Here is a 19,542-nt window from a genome sequence, read left to right as displayed (position 1 = left end):
CTCAGTAAATGTGAAAAATAGCTGTTATCCTCTCAAATACTAGAACCTTGTTATTTTACAGGTGAGCAAACCTAGGCCTTTAGAGAATATGGGGACTGGGGCTTAGGTTTCCAAATGTTTAATTCATTGTCACCAGAACCACAACTTTCCTCCCATGATCACTCTGTAAATACTGTAGCCCTGATTCCAGCTATGATGTCCTTAGGCTGCTGGCTCCACATAGCTTTCTTTTACACATTTACCATTTAGAACAGGCAGTCATGTACAAACCCTGTAGCTCTCTCCTCACTGTATAAATTACCCAGATAGATTTATTTCTGAATTCCCAAAGCCTACCTTACTAATATTTATGTAAGTGTTAATTGAGGCCAAAAAGTGGATATCTGGATTATTATTTTAGAGGAGATATCCCGTTACTTTTAGGTTGCCTGTAATTCTTTATACTTTTCTGTATTCCTCTGGTACATTTGTGTAGGATTTTAATGATTATAATCAGTTCTTTCTGGCAAAAAGCCTAGGTATTGTTTCTGGACATTAAGTTATATTGAATACCTGAGAATTGCTACAATCAGTAAGTATTCACATATCATGGGGCAATATTCTTGTGTAATAAGGATAAACTACATAGGATATTTCAATACTTTATCTTTTTAAAATTAGTATTCTGAAATCATGTAGACTGGGCATTTGATTATTGTTTTTGTTTTTAAGGTTGTGTTCTAGGTGTTTATTAATATGTTAGTTACCAGTTTCATAACTTATAATTTGTCCTGAATGACACTTCCTGCTTCCTAGGAACTGGTTCCTCCACTGTTCCCAATCCTTCCTCCCCAGCACCAAAGATTGGTTAACCTAAGGTTTTCTTTCTTTTCCTAATGGTGTAATATTATCATTTTATATATTTTAATTATTAGAATCATCAAAATATGTCATCTGTTGGCTTTTTAAATTTACATGGATTAGTCAAAAATTTAAGAACTGATGCTATAAAGAGTCAGGTTTTCCCACATACTTAGTGTTTACAAGGTGTCATTTATTTGACTTCAAAATAAAAAAGTGCTATTCTCCATTCCCATGGGAAGATGAAATGCTAAGCCCTGGTTTTAAATTTAAGGAGAGTAAACTTCTGGTCTCTTTATTTCCTTTCTCCCCTTTTACATTACATCATAGCACTTTGACTTGGAAGAGACTTTAGAAGATAATTTAAATCAACTTTTTCATTTTGCAGAAGAGAAAAGTAGGACACAGCAGTTAAGTGACTTGCCCAAGTAAGATCTTGCAGTTAGTACCACATCTTGGACTCAAACCCTGACCCTCTCCTAACCGCCCCCCCTTTTTTGTGTCTTTGTGCTTCTTAGTGGCACTAAGTTTCCCAGCCGCTCTATACTGAGCCAGTCCAATCTGCAGTACTGTTGATGCTTTCTTGGCAGCCTTGTGCACACCTCTTCCTGAAGATCTACAGAATCACAGACTTGGAATCACAATGGCTACCTGTATTTCCCCGAATCTGTGCTGTTTCCCCTCTTTAAACAGCATTGCTTTATTCATGGAAATCAGTAGAGACGTCCCTATGGAAAGCTGCTGGCAGCGCTGTGGTAGGCAGAGTAATGTGGTCGCCATCCCCCACCCCTGCCAGTATGTTCACATTCAGACCTTGGAACCTCTGAATATGGTAGGTTATATGGTAAAGGGGAGTTAAGATTGCTATTCACCTGACCTTAAAATATGGAGATTATCCTGGATTAATTTGGTGATCCCACTGTAATCATGGGTCCCTAAAAGTGGAAGAGGGAATTGGAAGAGAGAACCAGAGATGGCAGTGTGAGAAGGTCTAGGCCTGCTGTTGCTAGCTTTGAAGTTGGAGGGAGGGGCCACAGTCAAGGAAGGAGGACGACCTCTACAAGATGGAAAAAGCAAAGAAACAAATTCTTCCATATAGCCCCCCAAAAAGATGTATCCTACTGACAACTTGATCTTAGCCCAGTGAGATCCGCGTTAGACTTCTGATTAACAGAACTGTAAGATAATAAATTTGTGTTATTTTAGGCCACTAAGTTTGTGGTAATTTGTTACAATAGCCATAGAAAATGAATGCAAGCATTTATACCGCTCCTCAGAAAAAGTCACCCACTTGGCTTTCCCGCTTCCCTCATCACCTGATTATTTCATTGGCTGCCTTGATTTCCCTTATGAATCCTGGCTCCATGTTTGTCACCTAGATCCTTGGGTAAAACAACCCACTGTAAGACTGTCTACTCTCACTCAGCGCTGACTATCCTTAAGACACACCTCCTCAGTATTTGCTCATTGGCTTTAAAAACCACAATCCATGTTAAGAGGCTATGTAAAATTTTGAAACTATTCTGTTGTTGTCTGCTACTTTCCAGGAATTCAAGCTCAGGCTGATCCAGTAGTGCTAACTGCCCTGCCCTAACTCTTAAGAAATTTTTTTTTGTCACTTTGTAATGCTTATCAGGGAAATTACCTGTATGGCAAAAAATGCAGTTGCTCATAGCTTCCTATTTATGAAAGAGACCGAGTGAAATGTATATCTTGCTTCTACTTCACAGAGGAGGAAAATGCTGGGCCATTGCCTGGTTACCTATTTTATTGGGCTGACTTGCTCAGCAGGCTGACGTGCATGTTTGATAGCCCTACTTGCCAGGATGTAGCCAACATGTCTGTTAGCTCCTGCAAATGATGTAATCCTTGACTGGGTACAGCACCAAGTTTTTCCGCATTGCACAATGACTGTTGTAGAGTTAATTGGTATTGGGGGCTTGATTTTGCAGAAGCCTCAGGGGGTCAGTGTGATATGAATTAGGACAACTGACTCCCCCAGCCTTTTCTAATTAATGTTATTCTCCATGTGGCTGGGAGGCTTGAATTCACCCAAAGTGTCTGTCTTCTCAGCACATTCTATGTTAGGGCTGCCAGAAAGGCAGAATCCGTAATTCTGACTTTCTGCATTTGTTCACTCCCTGGCAGCGAAATTTTTTAGTGAAGCAAAGTTTCTTGACCCACTGTGAAGTGAGGACCTTTCTGGGCCCTCCTTCCTGCACTATCCAGTAATTTCCCAGGTATAGGGAAGAGGCTATTTTATATTTTTGTAGACCTTAGGAACATTAGTGTCATTGACCAACTAATTCTTGCAGATGGTATATCATTGAGTCTTGCTTTTTTTCTTTTATCCATTATGATAATCTCTGCCTTTTAAGCATAGTGTTTAGACAGTTTACATTTATTTTCAATATGATCAAGTTTAAATCTGCCGTCTTGCTCTCTGTTTTCTACGTGTCTCATCCTTGTTCCTCTTTCTTCATGTTTTTCTACTTTCTTTTGGATTAATAGAGTATTTTTTTGTGATTCCATTTTATCTCCATTATTGGCTGATAGCTATACCTTTTGTTTTATTATTTTTAGTAGTTACTCTAGGGTTTATATATCTAACTTTATTAATTTACCTTTAAGTAATATATATACCATTTCACACAAGAATCTTACAACAATATACTTCCATTCTGCACTCTCATCTTGTGCTATTTTTATCATATATTTTATTTCTGCATGTTATAAACCCACATGCTTTATTATTATCAAGTTTGCTTTAAACAGCCAATTTTTTCCAGCCTTATAATTGACAAAACTGTCATATTTAAAGTGTACAACATGATGATTTGATATTTGTATAGATTGTGAAAGTATTTCCACAATCAAGTTGACACAACCATTACCTCACTTTTTGTGTGTGTGTGTGTGTGACAACCCTTAAGATCGACTCTTTTAGCAAATTTCAGTTATATAATACCAGAATATAGTCACCATACTGTACATTGTGCTGTGTTTGCTGTAGTCATGCTGTACATAGATCCTCAGGATTTATTAATCTAACAGCTAAACATTTGTACCCTTTGACCAACCTCTCCCCATTTCCCCATCCCACCCCAGCCCCTGGCAACCACCCTTCTACTCGGTTTCTGTGCGTTCAACTTCCTTTTAAGGTTCTCTATATTGGTGGGATCAGGCAGTATATTTGTTTCTCTGTCTGGCTTATCTCACTTAGCATAATGTCCTCCAGGTTTGTCCACGTTGTTGCAAATGCTAGGATTTCCTTGTTTTTTTATGGCTCAATAACATTCCATTTACATCTCTTTAAACACAGTTTTATTTGCATACCGAGCTTTGAACACATCCCTTCACTGGAAGTGTGGGGCAGGGGGGATACGCATGGGGAGCCTACACTGGGTGGGAGTATGTGTGAGTGAGGTGCACAGATGGGGAAGTGCAGGGGAGGTATCCCCAGCAACTCAGGGGTGGGCTTCCTGATGCTGTCCTCGAAATGGTTAATAGGATCCATGTCCCTTTGACACATTCCCGGCTCTGGCAGCTGTTCTCTCAGCCCCTCCCTGACCGTCACTGTTCAGCTCACCTCAGTGCCCTGGATGGGGCAGGAAAGAAGTGGGCCCCTTTGGCAGCACCTTGTACAGCTGGGGGAGCTGGGCACGCACTCACATGCTCTCACTTTCCCTGGTGGGAGAAATTGTTGGCGAGAGGCACTGAGCCGCACCACCTTGGGGAGGGGGTAATATGTTCCTTTTACCTTCTTCACTGCATCTAATCTCTGCTGTTTTTGCTCCCGTAGCGTGCTGGAACTTCTCTGCTGGTCTCTGCAGTTGCACAAAAGCACTCTTCTCGGTAGGTGATCGTCTTAATCATTGGTCTTTGGGGAAAAGACAGTAGAAAGCTCCTATTCTGCCATCTTACTGATGTTACTTCAATTAACCTTTAAAAAGATTAAAAATGAGACAAAAATGTCCTAACAATTAGCCATGTATTTACATTGTAGGCCTCTATTTTTGTAGTTCCAAATTTCCATTTGATATTTTCCTTCTGCTGGAAGAACTTTAATATTTCTAGTGAGATAAGTCAGAGAAAGACAAATACTGTATGATATCACTTACACGAAGAATCTAGAAAAGCCAAACTCATAAAAACAGTGAAATGGTGGTTACCAGAGGATGGAAGGTAGGGGTGATAGGACAGATGTTGTTTAAGGGGACAAACTTGCACCAAGAAGTAAATAAGTCCTATAGAATTAACGTGCAGTACAGAGAATATAGATAATATTGTATTATAATCATCAAACTTGCTAAGAGACAACTTAATTATTCCAACCACTAAAAAGAAATGATAATTATGTAATGTGATGGAGGTACTGATTATTGCTACAAAGGCAGTCGTATTCCAAATATGAATATTAAATCAACATGCTGTACACCTTAAATTTACACAATGTTATATGTCAAATATATTTCAATTAAAAAATTTCTCATAGTGCAAGTCTGCTTTCAGTGAATTCTGTCAGCTTTTATTTGTCTGCAAAAGTATTTATTTTGCCTTCATTTGTGGAAAATATTTGTGTTGAGTATAGAATTCTGTTGATAATTTTTTGATTCTGCCCACGGAGAAGTGTTTTTTGAGGTACAGATGATTTCCTGCTCTGTGAAGACCCTCATCTCTAACCACTGAACCCCAGCAAGATTCTCCACAATCACACAGACACCAGATTGCAGTCAGCCTCTCTGTCTTTCCCTAGGGACCTTAATACGTTTGCATGGAAGAGCAGAGTTCCTCCTTTGCCAGGGTGGCTTGTATGAGCCTGAAGGAGAAGTGATGGTGCCTCCCACTCACATGTCTCTTCCCACGCTTTTCTTTAGTTTCTGTGACCAAATGGAATAGCTGATTTCCACCTGGCTCAGGGAGATCAGTTAGGATGTTATAGTTCAGGCAGAGATGATGATAAGGTGAATTACAACCATGCTGATAGGGTTGACTTAGCTAAATAACGGTGGTGAGCTGAGAGGACTGGATGTGGGGAGTAAGAGAGAAGAATCCTGGAGACTGTGACCGTGCTCATTCTGGCAAACATTTCCTTCTTTCTTTGTATAACAGAACCCTAATTTTCAGTTGGATATATTGTTGCCCAATGAAAAGATTGCATTTTCAAGTCTTTTTGTAGCTAGATGTGACTACACTAAATTCAGCCTAGTGAGATGAAAATGGAAGTGCTGTGTGGAACTTCTAGAAAGTGTTATTGAAAGGATTGAGCCCTCCTTCCCCTCTTTCCTGCTGGCTGTTACGGGCATGCGATAGCAGGCACTCAAGCAGCCATCTTGCACCTTGAAGGGGAGGGCACATGCTGAGAACGGCACGTCATCAAGAGGGAAAGGGCCTGGCGCTGTGAACTAGAATACACTGGCCTGACTACATCTGGGCGTCTTTTTTTGTCAGAATACAATTACTTTTTGTCTTGTGTAAGCTGATGGCTTTGTCTGATTGTTTGTTTTTGCTCACGTTGTATGTGGTTGAACTTAATCCTGACTAATGAAAGCAGGGTGACGGAAGAGGCCCAGGTTTCGATCCTGGATGACTGAACAAGGAGTGATGATGCATTTGGTAAAGAACAAACAGGTTAGGGGCTTCTGAAGGTAGACAGTCCTATAAAACAATTAGGCACTAACATGAATAAATCTCTGTGATTAAATTATTTTTTAAAACATGAAAACAGTCAAGCTGTGTTTGAATCTTTTTTTTCTTTTGCTTTTTTAGACATGAACATTGATCTCATAAGTTAATCATGTTAGGAATTTGATGACTTAGTCTTACATCATATTGGAGTTCTGAAGTATTAAGCCTCCTTCTGCCTCATTTTCCTGTTAATGGAGGTGCAGGTCTTAATCACATTCTTGAATTAGAAAGAGACTTTTAGGTATCCTCAAAAGATTAATTGAAATAAAACATGGAAGAATGCACGATCTGTTGGAACTATTTATGAAGTGCTATTTTTCTCTTTGGATTAGGTCTTTACCCTCAGTCACTAACTGTTAAAGAACCTTTATCACATGTTTGACATTTCATGTCAAAATTGTTGTTGAACACACCTAGGGAAAATTAAATTCAATTTACATTTTTGGCTTTTATCACAAAACTTTAAAATGACAGTAATTTGGGAGTGTAGATTTCACTTTGCTTTTTTATCCTTCAAGCTGTTCACAGAATTTTTAGGATGCAAGTATAGTTTTAATCTATTTTCTCCCTCTGACTTTCTCCCTCAGGACAAAGATGATGGATTTGTGGTAGTAGTTTTAAGCTTGAAGCCATCAGGGAAGCATTTAAAATGTCTTTAGGCAAGCTTATCTTCCCTGTCTTCTTGTCTGGTAGGTAGTGTTGAAAGCTGAGTGTCTCTTTGCCTTTCTAAAAGTATGTCTCCTCTATGTGCTGGCAAACAAGTTGGAATTTAAATGGCCTGTGGAATCCTTCAAGGCAATGACTGTATGTGGGAAGAGGAAACTTTCAGGCAGATTCTGAGCTAGAACTGATGTAATGCATCCCAGAGAAGCAGTGGTTGGAACTCAGGTAGCTTTGAGCAGGTAACATAATAGCAGAGGATACTTACCAGAAACAAGCAGGTATAAAAGAAGAAAAGAAATGGAAACAGTAAGACCATTGATGACAAAATACAGTAGGGAGTAGGATTTAGGGCCTCTCTGGAAATCTTGAGAGGCCAAAGGCTCTAAAAGCCGAGACTGCTTCATTTTCTTTTGATCTAACAGTCATTACAAAATAATAACAATGTTCAGGTCAGTATCAACATTGAAACTCACCTATATTATATCAGATTTTTTTTTATACCTGTTTTATAGCCTAGGGCAGTGTCATACAAAAGGCCGCCTTCTCCCAAAGTGTGCATTTCACTGAAAACAAAGGCAGGCTTACTTGGAACTGAATTGACAGCTTTGTGGCTGTAAAGATAAATATAGCATTTTTCAGGTAGTGAATTCATGAATAATCAACGAGCCAGCAAAGGACAAAAGCGACATATGGCGGCCTGGTGTGGATTAAGTGTGATTGTCACATTCCCCTCCCCACCTTTTGCCCTTCTCTAATTTATTGAAAGAAACAAAGCCAGCCTCATGTAGCCAGAACACAGTACCTCTGGAAAAATCCATGTAGACAAAGTGTTAACAGGGGAGTTTATTCATTAAATGTCTCCTCTGCTGTTTGGTTGTTTTAATAGTCCAGCTCAAGTTGTCTGCGTCAATTGAAATTTTATTCACAATGAAAATTTGACTTCTTTAAAGTTAAACTGGTAAAGCAGTTTCGTTTTTTTTTTTTTAATTACTGCTACACCGGGATTTCCAAATAAGTAACACTTAACCAGTTATGCTAATTTTGCCAGAATGTTTCTCTGTAAATAAACCACGAGTGCATTGTAGCTGACTGTGTTTTCATGCCTTCACCTAGGGTGTGAACCAAAAGAGAGGGAAGGCATTCTTGGTTTTTCCCTTGTATCAACCAACACTTTATTGAAGACAATGATTTTATTATTTTTAACAAAAAACCCCCCACCAGATTTAATGAAATTCCTTGGTAACACCAAGGTTTTTCAGACTAGTATTCTGAGGGACTGTTAATGGGGAGGTATTTGTTCACAGCCCAAATAATAACTGTACCACTTTAAAACATCATTCTTCCTCTGCGGCTAATGAAGGGTGGGTTTTTAGTCCAGTGAGTCAGTTTGTACCTTTTGTTTGCCTGGCTTTGTGCCAGGGATCTGATCCTAAAAGATTTAACGTTGGAGAGTCTCTAAATAGCCCGATTCTCCAGTCTCTCAATTGTGCTTTCGTTTATCCAAAACCCTTGAAGTTGGCAGTGGAATCAGTGGTAAGCTTTAATTATATCACATGTATATGAAATAAAGTGATATAAAAAATTACTTGTTTTGAATGGCTCCTCCAACTCCTCTACTCCCTAAAAAAGGTTCTGGAAACTTGCTCTTAGACTTATAGATTCCCATCTGAATTTGAACTATTTGTTGATTTATTTGTAAATAATGTGGATCTTGTGGCAGTATTAAATGCGACCTCAGAAATCAAGGTCTGATTTGGGTTAAGTCTGTAATATTTGACATCAGATGACCAGATGATGGTGCACAGACCACCATGAGAGGAGGATATCCATGGGACATCGCTTGCCATCTTTCAGAAACACTTAAATTGATTTTTATGATGGAATTGGCCACCCCTGGGAACTATCATGGTGGAGAGATTATAAGAGACTCTTCTGTTTTCTTGTTGGTGTAGAGAATCCTCTGTTTTCACTGATGGCTTCCAGAGGGGGGGATGAGCGTGAAGGGAATATAGCCTAAAGAAGCCTCTTCAGAACTCACCCTCCCCTTGGTCCCTTTGCCCGTTCCAGATTCCAAAACTTTTGGACTAGGTCAAGAGCTTGGTTGTTAAGCACTATATAGAGTGCCACTTCTTGAGCTCGCAGTTGGGTATGGTAGTTAAGAACATGCACTGTGGGGGCTTCCCTGGTGGCGCAGTGGTTGAGAGTTCGCCTGCCCGTGCAGGGGATGCGGGTTTGTGCCGCGGTCCGGGAGGATCCCGTGTGCCGCGGAGCGGCTGGGCCCCTGGGCCATGGCCGCTGAGCCTGTGCGTCCGGAGCCTGTGCCCCGCGGCGGGAGAGGCCACAACACTGAGAGGCCCGCGTACTGCAAAAAAAAAAAAAAAAAAAAGAACATGCTCTGTGAATCTCTGCAATACAATGGTGGTATGTTGTATTTCCCAAAGATGGCTGAACTTCCAGCCCCCTGCTCTTTGTAGGCCGTGACCTTGACACTCCTCTGTTGAGAGGAGGGGTCTCTATCCTCTCCTCTTGAATCTGCGCAGGCTTGTGATTTGCCTGTGACTAATGGAACGTGGCATAAGTGCTGAACGACGTCTGAGGCTAGGTTGGAAAAGGCAGTTTAGCCGCCACCTTGCTTTCAGGGGCACTCGCACTTGGATCTCTGTGCTGCCATGCAAGATGTCCTGCTATGCTGAAGCTTCCATGCTGTGAAGAAAGCCCAGGACACAAGAGAGGCCATATGTAGGTGCTCTAGTTGACAGCTCCAGCTGAGATTCTAGATGACAGTAGCATCAACAGTCATACACGCAAGTGAAAATTTCCCCAGATGACTCCCACCCCCAGCCATTGAGACATCCCTAGTTGTTGAGTCTTCTTAGTTGTAGCCTCTACCTTTGTGCCCTGTCCGAATTCTTGACCTCCAGATTTCATGTATGATAAAATCGTTTTTCAAGCCACTACATTTGGTGTAATTTGTGATGTAGCAGTAGTAACTGGAATGAAAAACTGGGCAAATTATTTGACTTTTGTGTCCCTTTTGTTTCCTATCTTTAAACTGCTGATGGTAATAATAGCATTCCTTCAGAGAAATGAGTTAATTATGTAAAGCATTTAGTAAAGTACCTGGCACACAGTAAGGGTTCATTAAATGTTAGCTATTAATTAAGGGAAATCCATTAGACACTAAGTGTTTGGGGGGGGCATTGTCAAATAAGAAATAGTGAGCTCAGCTTGACTTTATTAATGAAATGTTCATTGTGATATGTAAAAAGGAAAAAGAATGAAGCTTTTCCCGAATTTGAATTTTTTTCCCACATTTGAGGGGATGAGGTTCTGGTAATTGTTCTCAAGAATATCAGCAGGGATGGTCAGGACATGTCCTCAGAATAAGCCTAGCTTTCCTTACTTACCTATTTAGAGCTATCATCTGTGAATTAGATTAAGTGCTATTTATATCATTGCCTTTGAGCACCTTCTGGAATAACAAATTCTGTGTGTTTACTGGGTAGAGTGATTAGAGTAGAACTTTAAAAAATCATCCTAAAATGACTATTTTCAGACTTTTAAGTGATATGGAGAAGAAATCAGTGTCTACATCGCCACGTATAAAATCATTGTCATAGGTCTTTAAAAATGTATACGTCATGATAAGTCTTGATCTTCATCTTCCTGTTGTGAAAGAATTCTAGTTATTTCACTCTTTCTGTATTAGTTAATACCTGTCACCGTATTTTGGTCGATTGTATGTTCAAACACAGAGATTAAAATATCAGTCTTTTTGTTTTAGAAAATGTACTTCTTTAAAAATGTTGACCTTAGGGTAGCTATGTGTGATGTGCTTTCTTCCAGCTCCCGTTAAGCTTCGCACATAGTCCCATAACAGCACCAAAGAGTTAAGTAGCAATCAACTATTTCTTAGTTTTAGAGGCATTTCCACTAACTACTTACTACATTGAGGTTGGAGTAGACTGAGAAAGCCTTAGTGGTGTATTTATGCTTTGACTTCTAACACAGGAGAATAAAATGAGATGAGGAGGAGAAGTTAGAAAGAGGCTTTGATCTATTCCCATTGTTCACTCATACTTCCAAGATGAAGGTTACCATGAATGACTGTTGGAAGGCTGTTTCCTTCATGTTCTGTATTTCATGACATATTACAAGCCAGTTAACTTGACTAGAGATTCCTCTATCTCCCCCCACTCTCAACTCCTCCAAACTACCTTCAGCACCATTCTTTGTGTATCCATTCATAGACTAAGATTTCCAATATGTAGTATGGAAGAAAATGAAAGGAAACTTAGGATATTGCTTTCCAGGGATGCGATGCAGCTGTAGAAGTGGTGTTAAGAGGAAACCTGCAAGAGTTGTGCTCTTAGGGTTTCAGATTAGCATTTATTTTTTCTGTTAAAAGACAAACTGCAGCATGTTCCTGATGTTATAGTAACAAAATTCTCCTCATAATACGAGAGAATCACAGAAGATCCTAGATCAGTCCAGCATAGTTGTACTGTCTGCCGAGTATTATAAATGGAGCCATGGCCTGTGTGCATCAGCCTGTACACACAAAACCTGACCAAGTTCAAGATGTGAGCAAAATTTCACCATCCAATGGATAGTGACGGGAATCAAGGGTGATCTGTATACTCTGCCATTTAAAAATTGTACATTTTCTTTTTTCAAAGATAATAATCTTTACGGAAATTATGAAAGAAATCTGTAGCATAAAAGAAGGGAACCATTACCCAAAGATGATGAGGGAAGGCTTAAGAATCATTCTGTATGATTTATTATGGTATACAGAAGATATTTGTGGAAATGTAAGATTTTATTCTTAGCAAGAGAGCAAAAAATATGACCTCTATGAAATCAAAACAAAAAGTCATAAGAAAAAATCAGAATGAGATTTTAAGAGGAGCTGAAATGATTTTAAGAGGAGCTAAAAATAAACAAAAAACCTGAAAATGCAATAGCGGGATAAAAATCTGCAATGGCAATTGTAAAGAGCAGAGCTAATCCTGTGGAAAATGGAATCCTATATTGAGTATTTGAGATTGTCCAGAATAAGGAGAAAATGATGACAGGGAAGTGAAGTGACAAGGATAAAGACGACAGATATTGAGGACAGAGAGAGGAGAATAAGGTATTTCTAAGGGAGAGATCAGAATAAATGTAACAAAAGAGAAAAATAAAAGTTGAAGAAAACTTTCTTGAGGTAACAAGGTTCTGAATCTGCAGGTCCAAAGTGTAGGCTTCATTGTGTTCTGGGTAAAAGTAATGAAAATAAATCCCCACCTGTCTGAATTCTGGTAACACTTACAATTTTTAAAGAAAAGAATTCATAGATTAAAAAATAAATAGGTTACTCTAATGGTACAGTGGTCAGTCTTACTTCACTGCAGATTTCTTTTTATTTATCCTGTAATGGATTCATTGGGCTTCTTAAAGCTATGATTTGGTGATTTCATTAGTTCTGGAAAAATCTTAGCCATTTTCTCACCTGCCATTCTCTTGTTCTTCAATTTCTTCAGTTTCTTTTGAAACTCCAATTAAATATATATTGGACTTTCTCATGTATTCTTCACATTTCTTACCCTCTGTCATGCATTCATCATCTTTTTGTCTCTCTCTGTCCTGAATTCTGTATGGTTGCTTCCAGTGATGTGCTGTTAAACTGGTTCTCCAGGGGGAAAAAAAGCCCTGATTTGTAGCAGTTGTTGATTTCCATAGTGTAAATATTCACAAGGGCAGTTTCAGGCAACCAGCATGACTTCACTGAGGCAGAGTTAGAAGGAGCTGCACATAACTGGCTTTCACAGGCTGGTTCAGGCCAGCTCTAGCATACCTCTAGGCTTTTCTCCTGTCTTCCCATTTACTAAATATCTTTTAAGTTGCGTCTAATCTGCTTTTAAACCTCTCTATTCAGTTCTTAATTGGGGTTATTTTATTTTTAATTCTTGACTTTCTATTTTTTTTTCTATTTTCAAACTGTGTCACTGTGTATAGTTTTCACTTCTCTGCTAAAAACTCCAACTTGTCTTTTGTTTATCCTATCACAGAAAACACAATTATTTTTTTGTCTGCATCTGATATTTCCAATTTCTCAAGTTATCTCCTGACCACTTTTTCCTGTCTGTTGTTTCTGCTTATTCTTATTCCTGTTTAGTTTCCTGTGTATTCCATTATCCTCGACTGGGCCCTCGATACTACATTTGAAAAATTATTTAAGACTATTTTTAGGCCCACAGCGTAGGTACTTAGAAAATTTGCATTTGCTTCTGACAGACACTTTGGGAGTATTCTAATCCGGGATGGGTTATAAACCAAGTTTAAAGTTTGAGAAAAGCAGTTTGATCCTAGTTTGATCCTAGGTTATAATCTGCTTCAGATTTCAGATTCTTATTTATGGATGTAGCCCTTTGGGATGCCAGCTTATTGTGGGGAGGGTCTTAGGTGAGATGGCCCTCAGTTTTATTTCTGTATCTGTCCCCCTGAGAATCAATCAAAACAAAGGTTCTAATTTTCCAAGATCAGCAAGGACCCTTTAGAGGAAATGTGGCTTCAGAATTTGTTTTCCATGCTGACTTTTCATTCCCATTTCACTTTTTAAAAAATTGTGGTAAAATATATGTAACATAAAATTTACCATTTTAACTATTTTTAAGTGTGTAGTTCAGTGGCATTAAGTATATTCACATTGTTGTGCAAACAGCACCACTATCCATCTCCAGAACTTTTTCATCATCCCAAACTGAAACCGTACCCATTAAACAATGTCCTCCTTACCCCATTCACCCCAGCCCTTGGTAACTGCTGTTCTACGTTGTGTGAATTTGACTATTCTACGTACCTCATATTAGTAGAATCATGTAATAATTGTCTTTTTGTGTCTGGCTTATTTCACTTAGCATAATGTCTCCAAGGTTCATGTTATAACATGTATCCGAATTTCACTCCTTTTTAAGGCTGAATAATATTCCTGTGTGTGTGTGTGTGTGTGTGTGTGTGTGTGTGTGTGTGTGTGTGTGTACACACACCACATTTTGATTAGCAGTTAATCCATTGATTGGAAACTTTAGTTGTTTCCACTTTTGGCTGTTGTTTATTATGCTGCTCTGAACATGGGTGTACAAATATCTGAGTCCTTGCTTTCATTTCTTTTGGGTATATACCCAGGAGTGGAATTGCTGGATCATATAGTAGTTCTATTTTTAATTTTTTGAGGAATCAATAATACTATTTTCCACAGCAGCTGCCCCATTTTACATTTCCACCAGCAATCACAAGGGTTCCAGTTTCTCCACATCTTTTTTTTTTTTTTAATAACCATTTTAATGGGTGTGAAGTGGTATCTCATTGTGATTTTGATTTGCATTTCCCCAGTGATTAGTGATGTTGAGCATCCTTTCATGTGCTTATTGACTGGTTGTATATCTTCTCTGGAGAAATGTCTATTCAAGTCCTTAGCCCATTTTTGAATTTGCCCAGTTTTTGTTTAGTATTAGGAGTTATTTGTTTTCAGATATGAATTCCTTATCAGATATATGATTTGTAAATATTTTCTCCAATGCCTGTTTTTTTTTTTTTTTTGCGGTACACGGGCTTCTCACTGTTGTGGCCTCCCCCGCTGCGGAGCACAGGCTCCGGACGCGCAGGCTCAGCGGCCACGGCTCACAGGCCCAGCTGCTACGCGACACGTGGGATCCTCCCGGACCGGGGCACGAACCCGTGTCCCCTGCATTGGCAGGCGGACTCTCAGCCACTGCGCCACTAGGGAAGCCCCCGTAGGTTACCTTTTTATTCTGTTGATAGTGTCCTTTTATGCACAAAAGTTTAAAATTTTGATGTAGTCCAATTTATCTTTTTTTTTTTCTTTTGTTGCCTGTGTTTTTAGTGGCATATCCAAGAAATCATTGCCAAATTCAGTGTCATGGAGCTTTCTCCCTATGCTTTTGAAGAGTTTTATAGTGTTAGTTCTTGCATGTAGGTCTTTGATCCATTGTGAGTTAGTTCTTGTATATGGTGTAAGGTAAATGTCCACCTTCATTTTTTTTTCTTTGCATGTAAATATTTAGTTTTCCCAGCACCATTTGTTGAAATCCCCTCTTAGTTTTGACTTGATAAATTCTTACTGTCTTCCTATTTTTCAGTGCTTTCGAAAGATGTTTTTCAGTGCCTTTGAAAGATGTTTTTTACGTACTTTTACAGATTATTGTTTCCAACAGGATGTATAAAACATATTTCACCATTGTATTGGAAATAGGAAAATTCATTAATGTTTTAAATCAATTTGAATGAGAATACAAGTGATACCCTAAACCCTATAAAACATGTGGAGGGATATAGCCCCCTATCCTTAGCTTTTAAATACTGTTTGGTTGCAATTTTGCACTTTTCATGGGAAAAAGGTACAGCTTATCAGCATATGTATTTTTTAATAACCAAATAATTCATTAGTCTAAATCTCATCTTCTTAGGTTATAAAACTTACTTAGAATTGAATTACTAGTGAGAGAAACAAAGATGTAATTTTCTGCCAAGAATATGGGAATCATGAAAGCATTCCCATCTCCTTTTAGTGGTTATACGTGTTCCCCCCAATCACGAGTAAGGATTAGAGCCTATATTTTAATATGTCACCTATTTAATCATGTTTAATTGGGTGGATGGAGGGGCAGCCTCCCTATTTAAAAATTTTTAGTAACATAGTAAATGTTAATCATACCTCTTCAGATGATACACTGCTAATATTTCATTTTATTTCTTTTAGAAATTTCTTCTTTGTTCATGAATAGGCAAGTACAGGATTTCCAAAAGGGAAAGCTAGAAGCAGTCAGTATTCATAGGTAGTAATTTTCAGAGATCTGTTGAGGGGCTCTTAATATTAAAGGAATCAGCAAAGCAGTGCATTAATGATTTTAGTTGGATGTTTATTAACATTTGGCTTTGTTTAAATTCATTATAGGATTCTTTGATCAGATTTGTCATGTAAATCTTCTTGAACTATGTACCAATAGCACTTTTTTCTCAAAGTATAACCTGACTTTCTCTGTAATTATTTTACTTTTACAATTGAATTAGGATGGATTTACACTTAATCTTACAGTAGTTTTCTACTTGCCTCCTTGAGCAGGGGAGAAAGAGATGGTGTTACAATATAGTGAATGTACTTACTTATTCTGTAGCCTGGCAGGGTATTTGTGCTTGTAGATGTCATGTATTATGTGTGTTGGGGAAGAAATAAAACATGAAGGGCTATTCTCGTATAGAGGGTATCTATGAAAAATGCAGAGTGTAGTATTGGTTGAAAAATAAACTTGGCTAATGACCTTTAACTTTTAAAATTACCTTCAACCAAGACATTTTATCAGTTTATCAACAGTTTTGACATACCTAACACTTGTGCCATGGTTCAGCTATGCAGAGAGCACAGTCTGGGCTGGAATGAGAGTGGTCATGGGAAGTCTGCCCTTACAAGTCCTGAAGATAAGCCCTGATACTGAGTTGGGCATATTTATTCCCTCAGTGACTAGCTCAATAAAACCTATTCATTAAGGAATCTTGTCGTTGACTCAGGTCCACTTGTCACAAATCATACTCTCCAATTTTAGGATTACATCAGGCTGAAATCATGGACAAAGCATGTTGCTAGGTTCATTCTTTCATAACACAAGGAGTGGCTTATTATCAAATTGCCCACAGCAATTTGATCGTCAGCAGTTTTACATGTTGAGGGTGATTACTCCAACACTTCCTTAAAGCTATTGAGATTTATAAAGGCCTTTAACTTTTGGAACAAGAAAGAAATAGTCTTTGATGTATATTAAATGCTTCCCACTTGCCACACATTGTATTATATTGAATCCAACACAAGTAACATACCATTTCTCCTTGCAGGTAAACAGAGTCTTCTTAGGAAGGCACAATACATAAAAGAGAAGAAAAGTTCACTCTGAGCTGAATTTTTTTTTTTTTTTTTTTTTTTTTTTTTTTTTGCGGTACTCGGGCCTCTCACTGCTGTGGCCTCTCCCATTGCGGAGCACAGGCTCTGGACGCGCAGGCTCAGCGGCCATGGCTCACGGGCCCAGCCGCTCCGCGGCTTGTGGGATCCTCCCGGACTGGGGCACGAACCCGTGTCCCCTGCATCGGCAAGCGGACTCAACCACTGCGCCACCAGGGAAGTCCCTGAGCTGAATTTTAAGAATAGTTTTGATTTTTATCAGAGACCATCTTAGTCATTGAAAATTTCTAATCTATAAAACAGAAGTGTTTGGGTGGGGGAAGATGAAGACATTTAGAAATTCTATTTAAGAAGCCATTATTGATCCTCTTTTTTATTTCAGAAACTCTGACGGTCAGTCAGTCACAAAGATCTGATTATACCCCCAAGATACTCAAAGTATAGGAGGATAAGGGCAACTCAAAGCTATTAACACATTGCTTTTATGGTATAATCTTCATTATTCTTCATAACAGTACTGTTTGGGCTTTACAGCTGGGGTAACAAAGGCCCAGAGAGATTAAACGAAGAATGAAGTGTGTATTTAGCCCCACTCCTGTGTTTCTGCAGTGTCTTCGTGAGATGCCAACTGAGTGAGAATTGGATAAGCTGTGTAGAGTAGCACAAGAGCCTGTGTGGGACCTTTAAAATATATCCTGTATTGATCTTAGAGTCACATTGCTAGGATAAAATGGCGAAGCAAAACCATTTAGTAATTTGATAAGACTGAAGACATTAGATATTTACTTTATTATCCAACAGATTATTTGTTAAGTGCATAATACGTGTCACACATTGTATTCATTGACTGTTCTATTTGGTTCTGCTGTCACTCTTAGTACTTTAAACATGCTTAATGCAGATTTATAAGTACAGTTAAGCATGAAGATCCAGAAAAAAGTAATTTACTCTGCCTCTCATCTTTCAGAAGGAGTCATTGGGAACATTTTGGTTTATTTCCTTGTTATTTTTTATCCATAAAAAATAAGTCCTGTTTTATTGAGACCATGCAGCATATACATGATGGAATTCTATTATACTTTTATGTAAGTATTTTCCCCTCACAATAAAAATAGTTAATGTTTCTTATTTACTGTATTTTTGGCACAGAGCTAATATATAATTATTTTATATTTTAAAAATGTTTTCTATATTTAAAAAATATGTACTATTCAATACATGCAAAAGAATCTATGTGTCACATATGTAAGTTACGGGTTTTTGTGAACTGATCACCCAGTGTAAGAACACATGAGAACCAACACTATTGAAGAATGGCAAAATACGCCACTTTGGCATAAGGATTATTGTGGGCTAAAGGCAATTGAAAAAAGGTGCAAGAAGGGTGCTCTGACTACCCCGCCCCTGCCCCTGCCCCTGCCCCTGCCCCTGCCCCTGCCCCATTCTTCCTGAAAGCAGCAGATAAAACTGGCAAGTGTAAGATGCTCTGCCTACCATACCAGGAGGAAGCACTCTTATCACTAGAGCCGGGAGTTGAGACTAAGTATTCTGTGCAAACAAACCTTGTAAAAATAACTCCTGTCTGTCTCTGGTCTTTTCCACAGTTGCCTCTCCTTGTTCACCTAATATATAAGCACTTAGGTTTTGCCAGTTCTTTGGGTCTTCATTTTCTTGTGGACGCTTACATGTACATGAAAAAATAAAATGTGTATGCTTTTCTCCTTTTAATCTGTCTGAAGTCAATTTAATTCTCAGGCCCAGCTGGAGACCCTAATAGGGTAGAGGTCAAGTTTTACAAAACTCCACTACCATTCTACCCTCTAACCTCCCCATCAGAAATACTACTATCTTCAATTTTGTTTATCATTTCTTTGCCTTTTTAAAACGTTTTAAAAATCACAAATTTATGTATCCCTAAGCAATATATAGTATAGTTTTGCTTATTTTTGAGGTTTTACAAAAAAGTTATCATGTGTTCTTGGTTTTTTTTGTTTGTTTCTACATGTTGTCGCCTTTAATGGTAGGTCATTCATTTTTATTATTGTCTAATATTCCTTTCTGCTAATACATCATCATATGTTTATTTATTTGCCTTTCTGTGAGCATCCGAATTGTTTCCAGATTTTTGCTATTTTGAGCAGTGCTGCTATTACTGGGTTTTAGGATATGTGAATGCTGAACTTTACATGATATCCAAAATTGTGATTCCAAGTGGTTGTACCAGTTTACATTCCATCAGCAGTATATGAGTGTTGCCAATGATCTCCATCCTTGCTAACACTTTCCATTTTCCTGCTTCTTAATTTTTGCCATTCTGATGGATATACAGTGCTAGTCTATGGTCTTAGTTTACATTTCCCTGAAAACTAATGAGACTAAATACTTTTTCATGTTTA

At 38.5% G+C, this 19,542-nt stretch overlaps 1 protein-coding gene across 10 annotated transcripts in view; it reads left to right on the top strand.

The window, feature by feature from the left end:
• The window catches only part of LOC101285567 (cytochrome c oxidase assembly factor 1 homolog), a 101,512-nt gene that overhangs the window by 43,296 nt on the left and 38,674 nt on the right, over positions 1-19,542 (top strand). For 7 of the 10 annotated variants that reach the window (XR_004478707.2, XR_007479132.1, XR_007479130.1 and 4 more), the window contains one exon: positions 4,643-4,695. The exons of 1 other annotated variant lie outside the window; for it this stretch is intronic. Coding sequence is in view for 1 of the 9 variants with exons in the window: in XM_033411274.2 (XP_033267165.1) it covers positions 4,643-4,695 (53 nt within the window). In the remaining 8 variants the exon portion in view is untranslated. Of the gene's footprint in view, positions 1-4,642; positions 4,696-17,082; positions 17,634-18,107; positions 18,232-19,542 lie in introns of those variants that run through there. 2 more of the 10 variants (XR_007479125.1, XR_007479127.1) reach the window with 2 other exon arrangements.

This window comes from Orcinus orca, chromosome 9 (genome assembly GCF_937001465.1).
Source record: "Orcinus orca chromosome 9, mOrcOrc1.1, whole genome shotgun sequence".
In the NCBI taxonomy this organism is placed as follows: Eukaryota; Metazoa; Chordata; class Mammalia; order Artiodactyla; family Delphinidae; genus Orcinus; species Orcinus orca.
The sequence above is the reverse complement of the archived record's forward strand: the minus strand, read 5'-3'. Positions and strand labels throughout refer to the sequence as shown.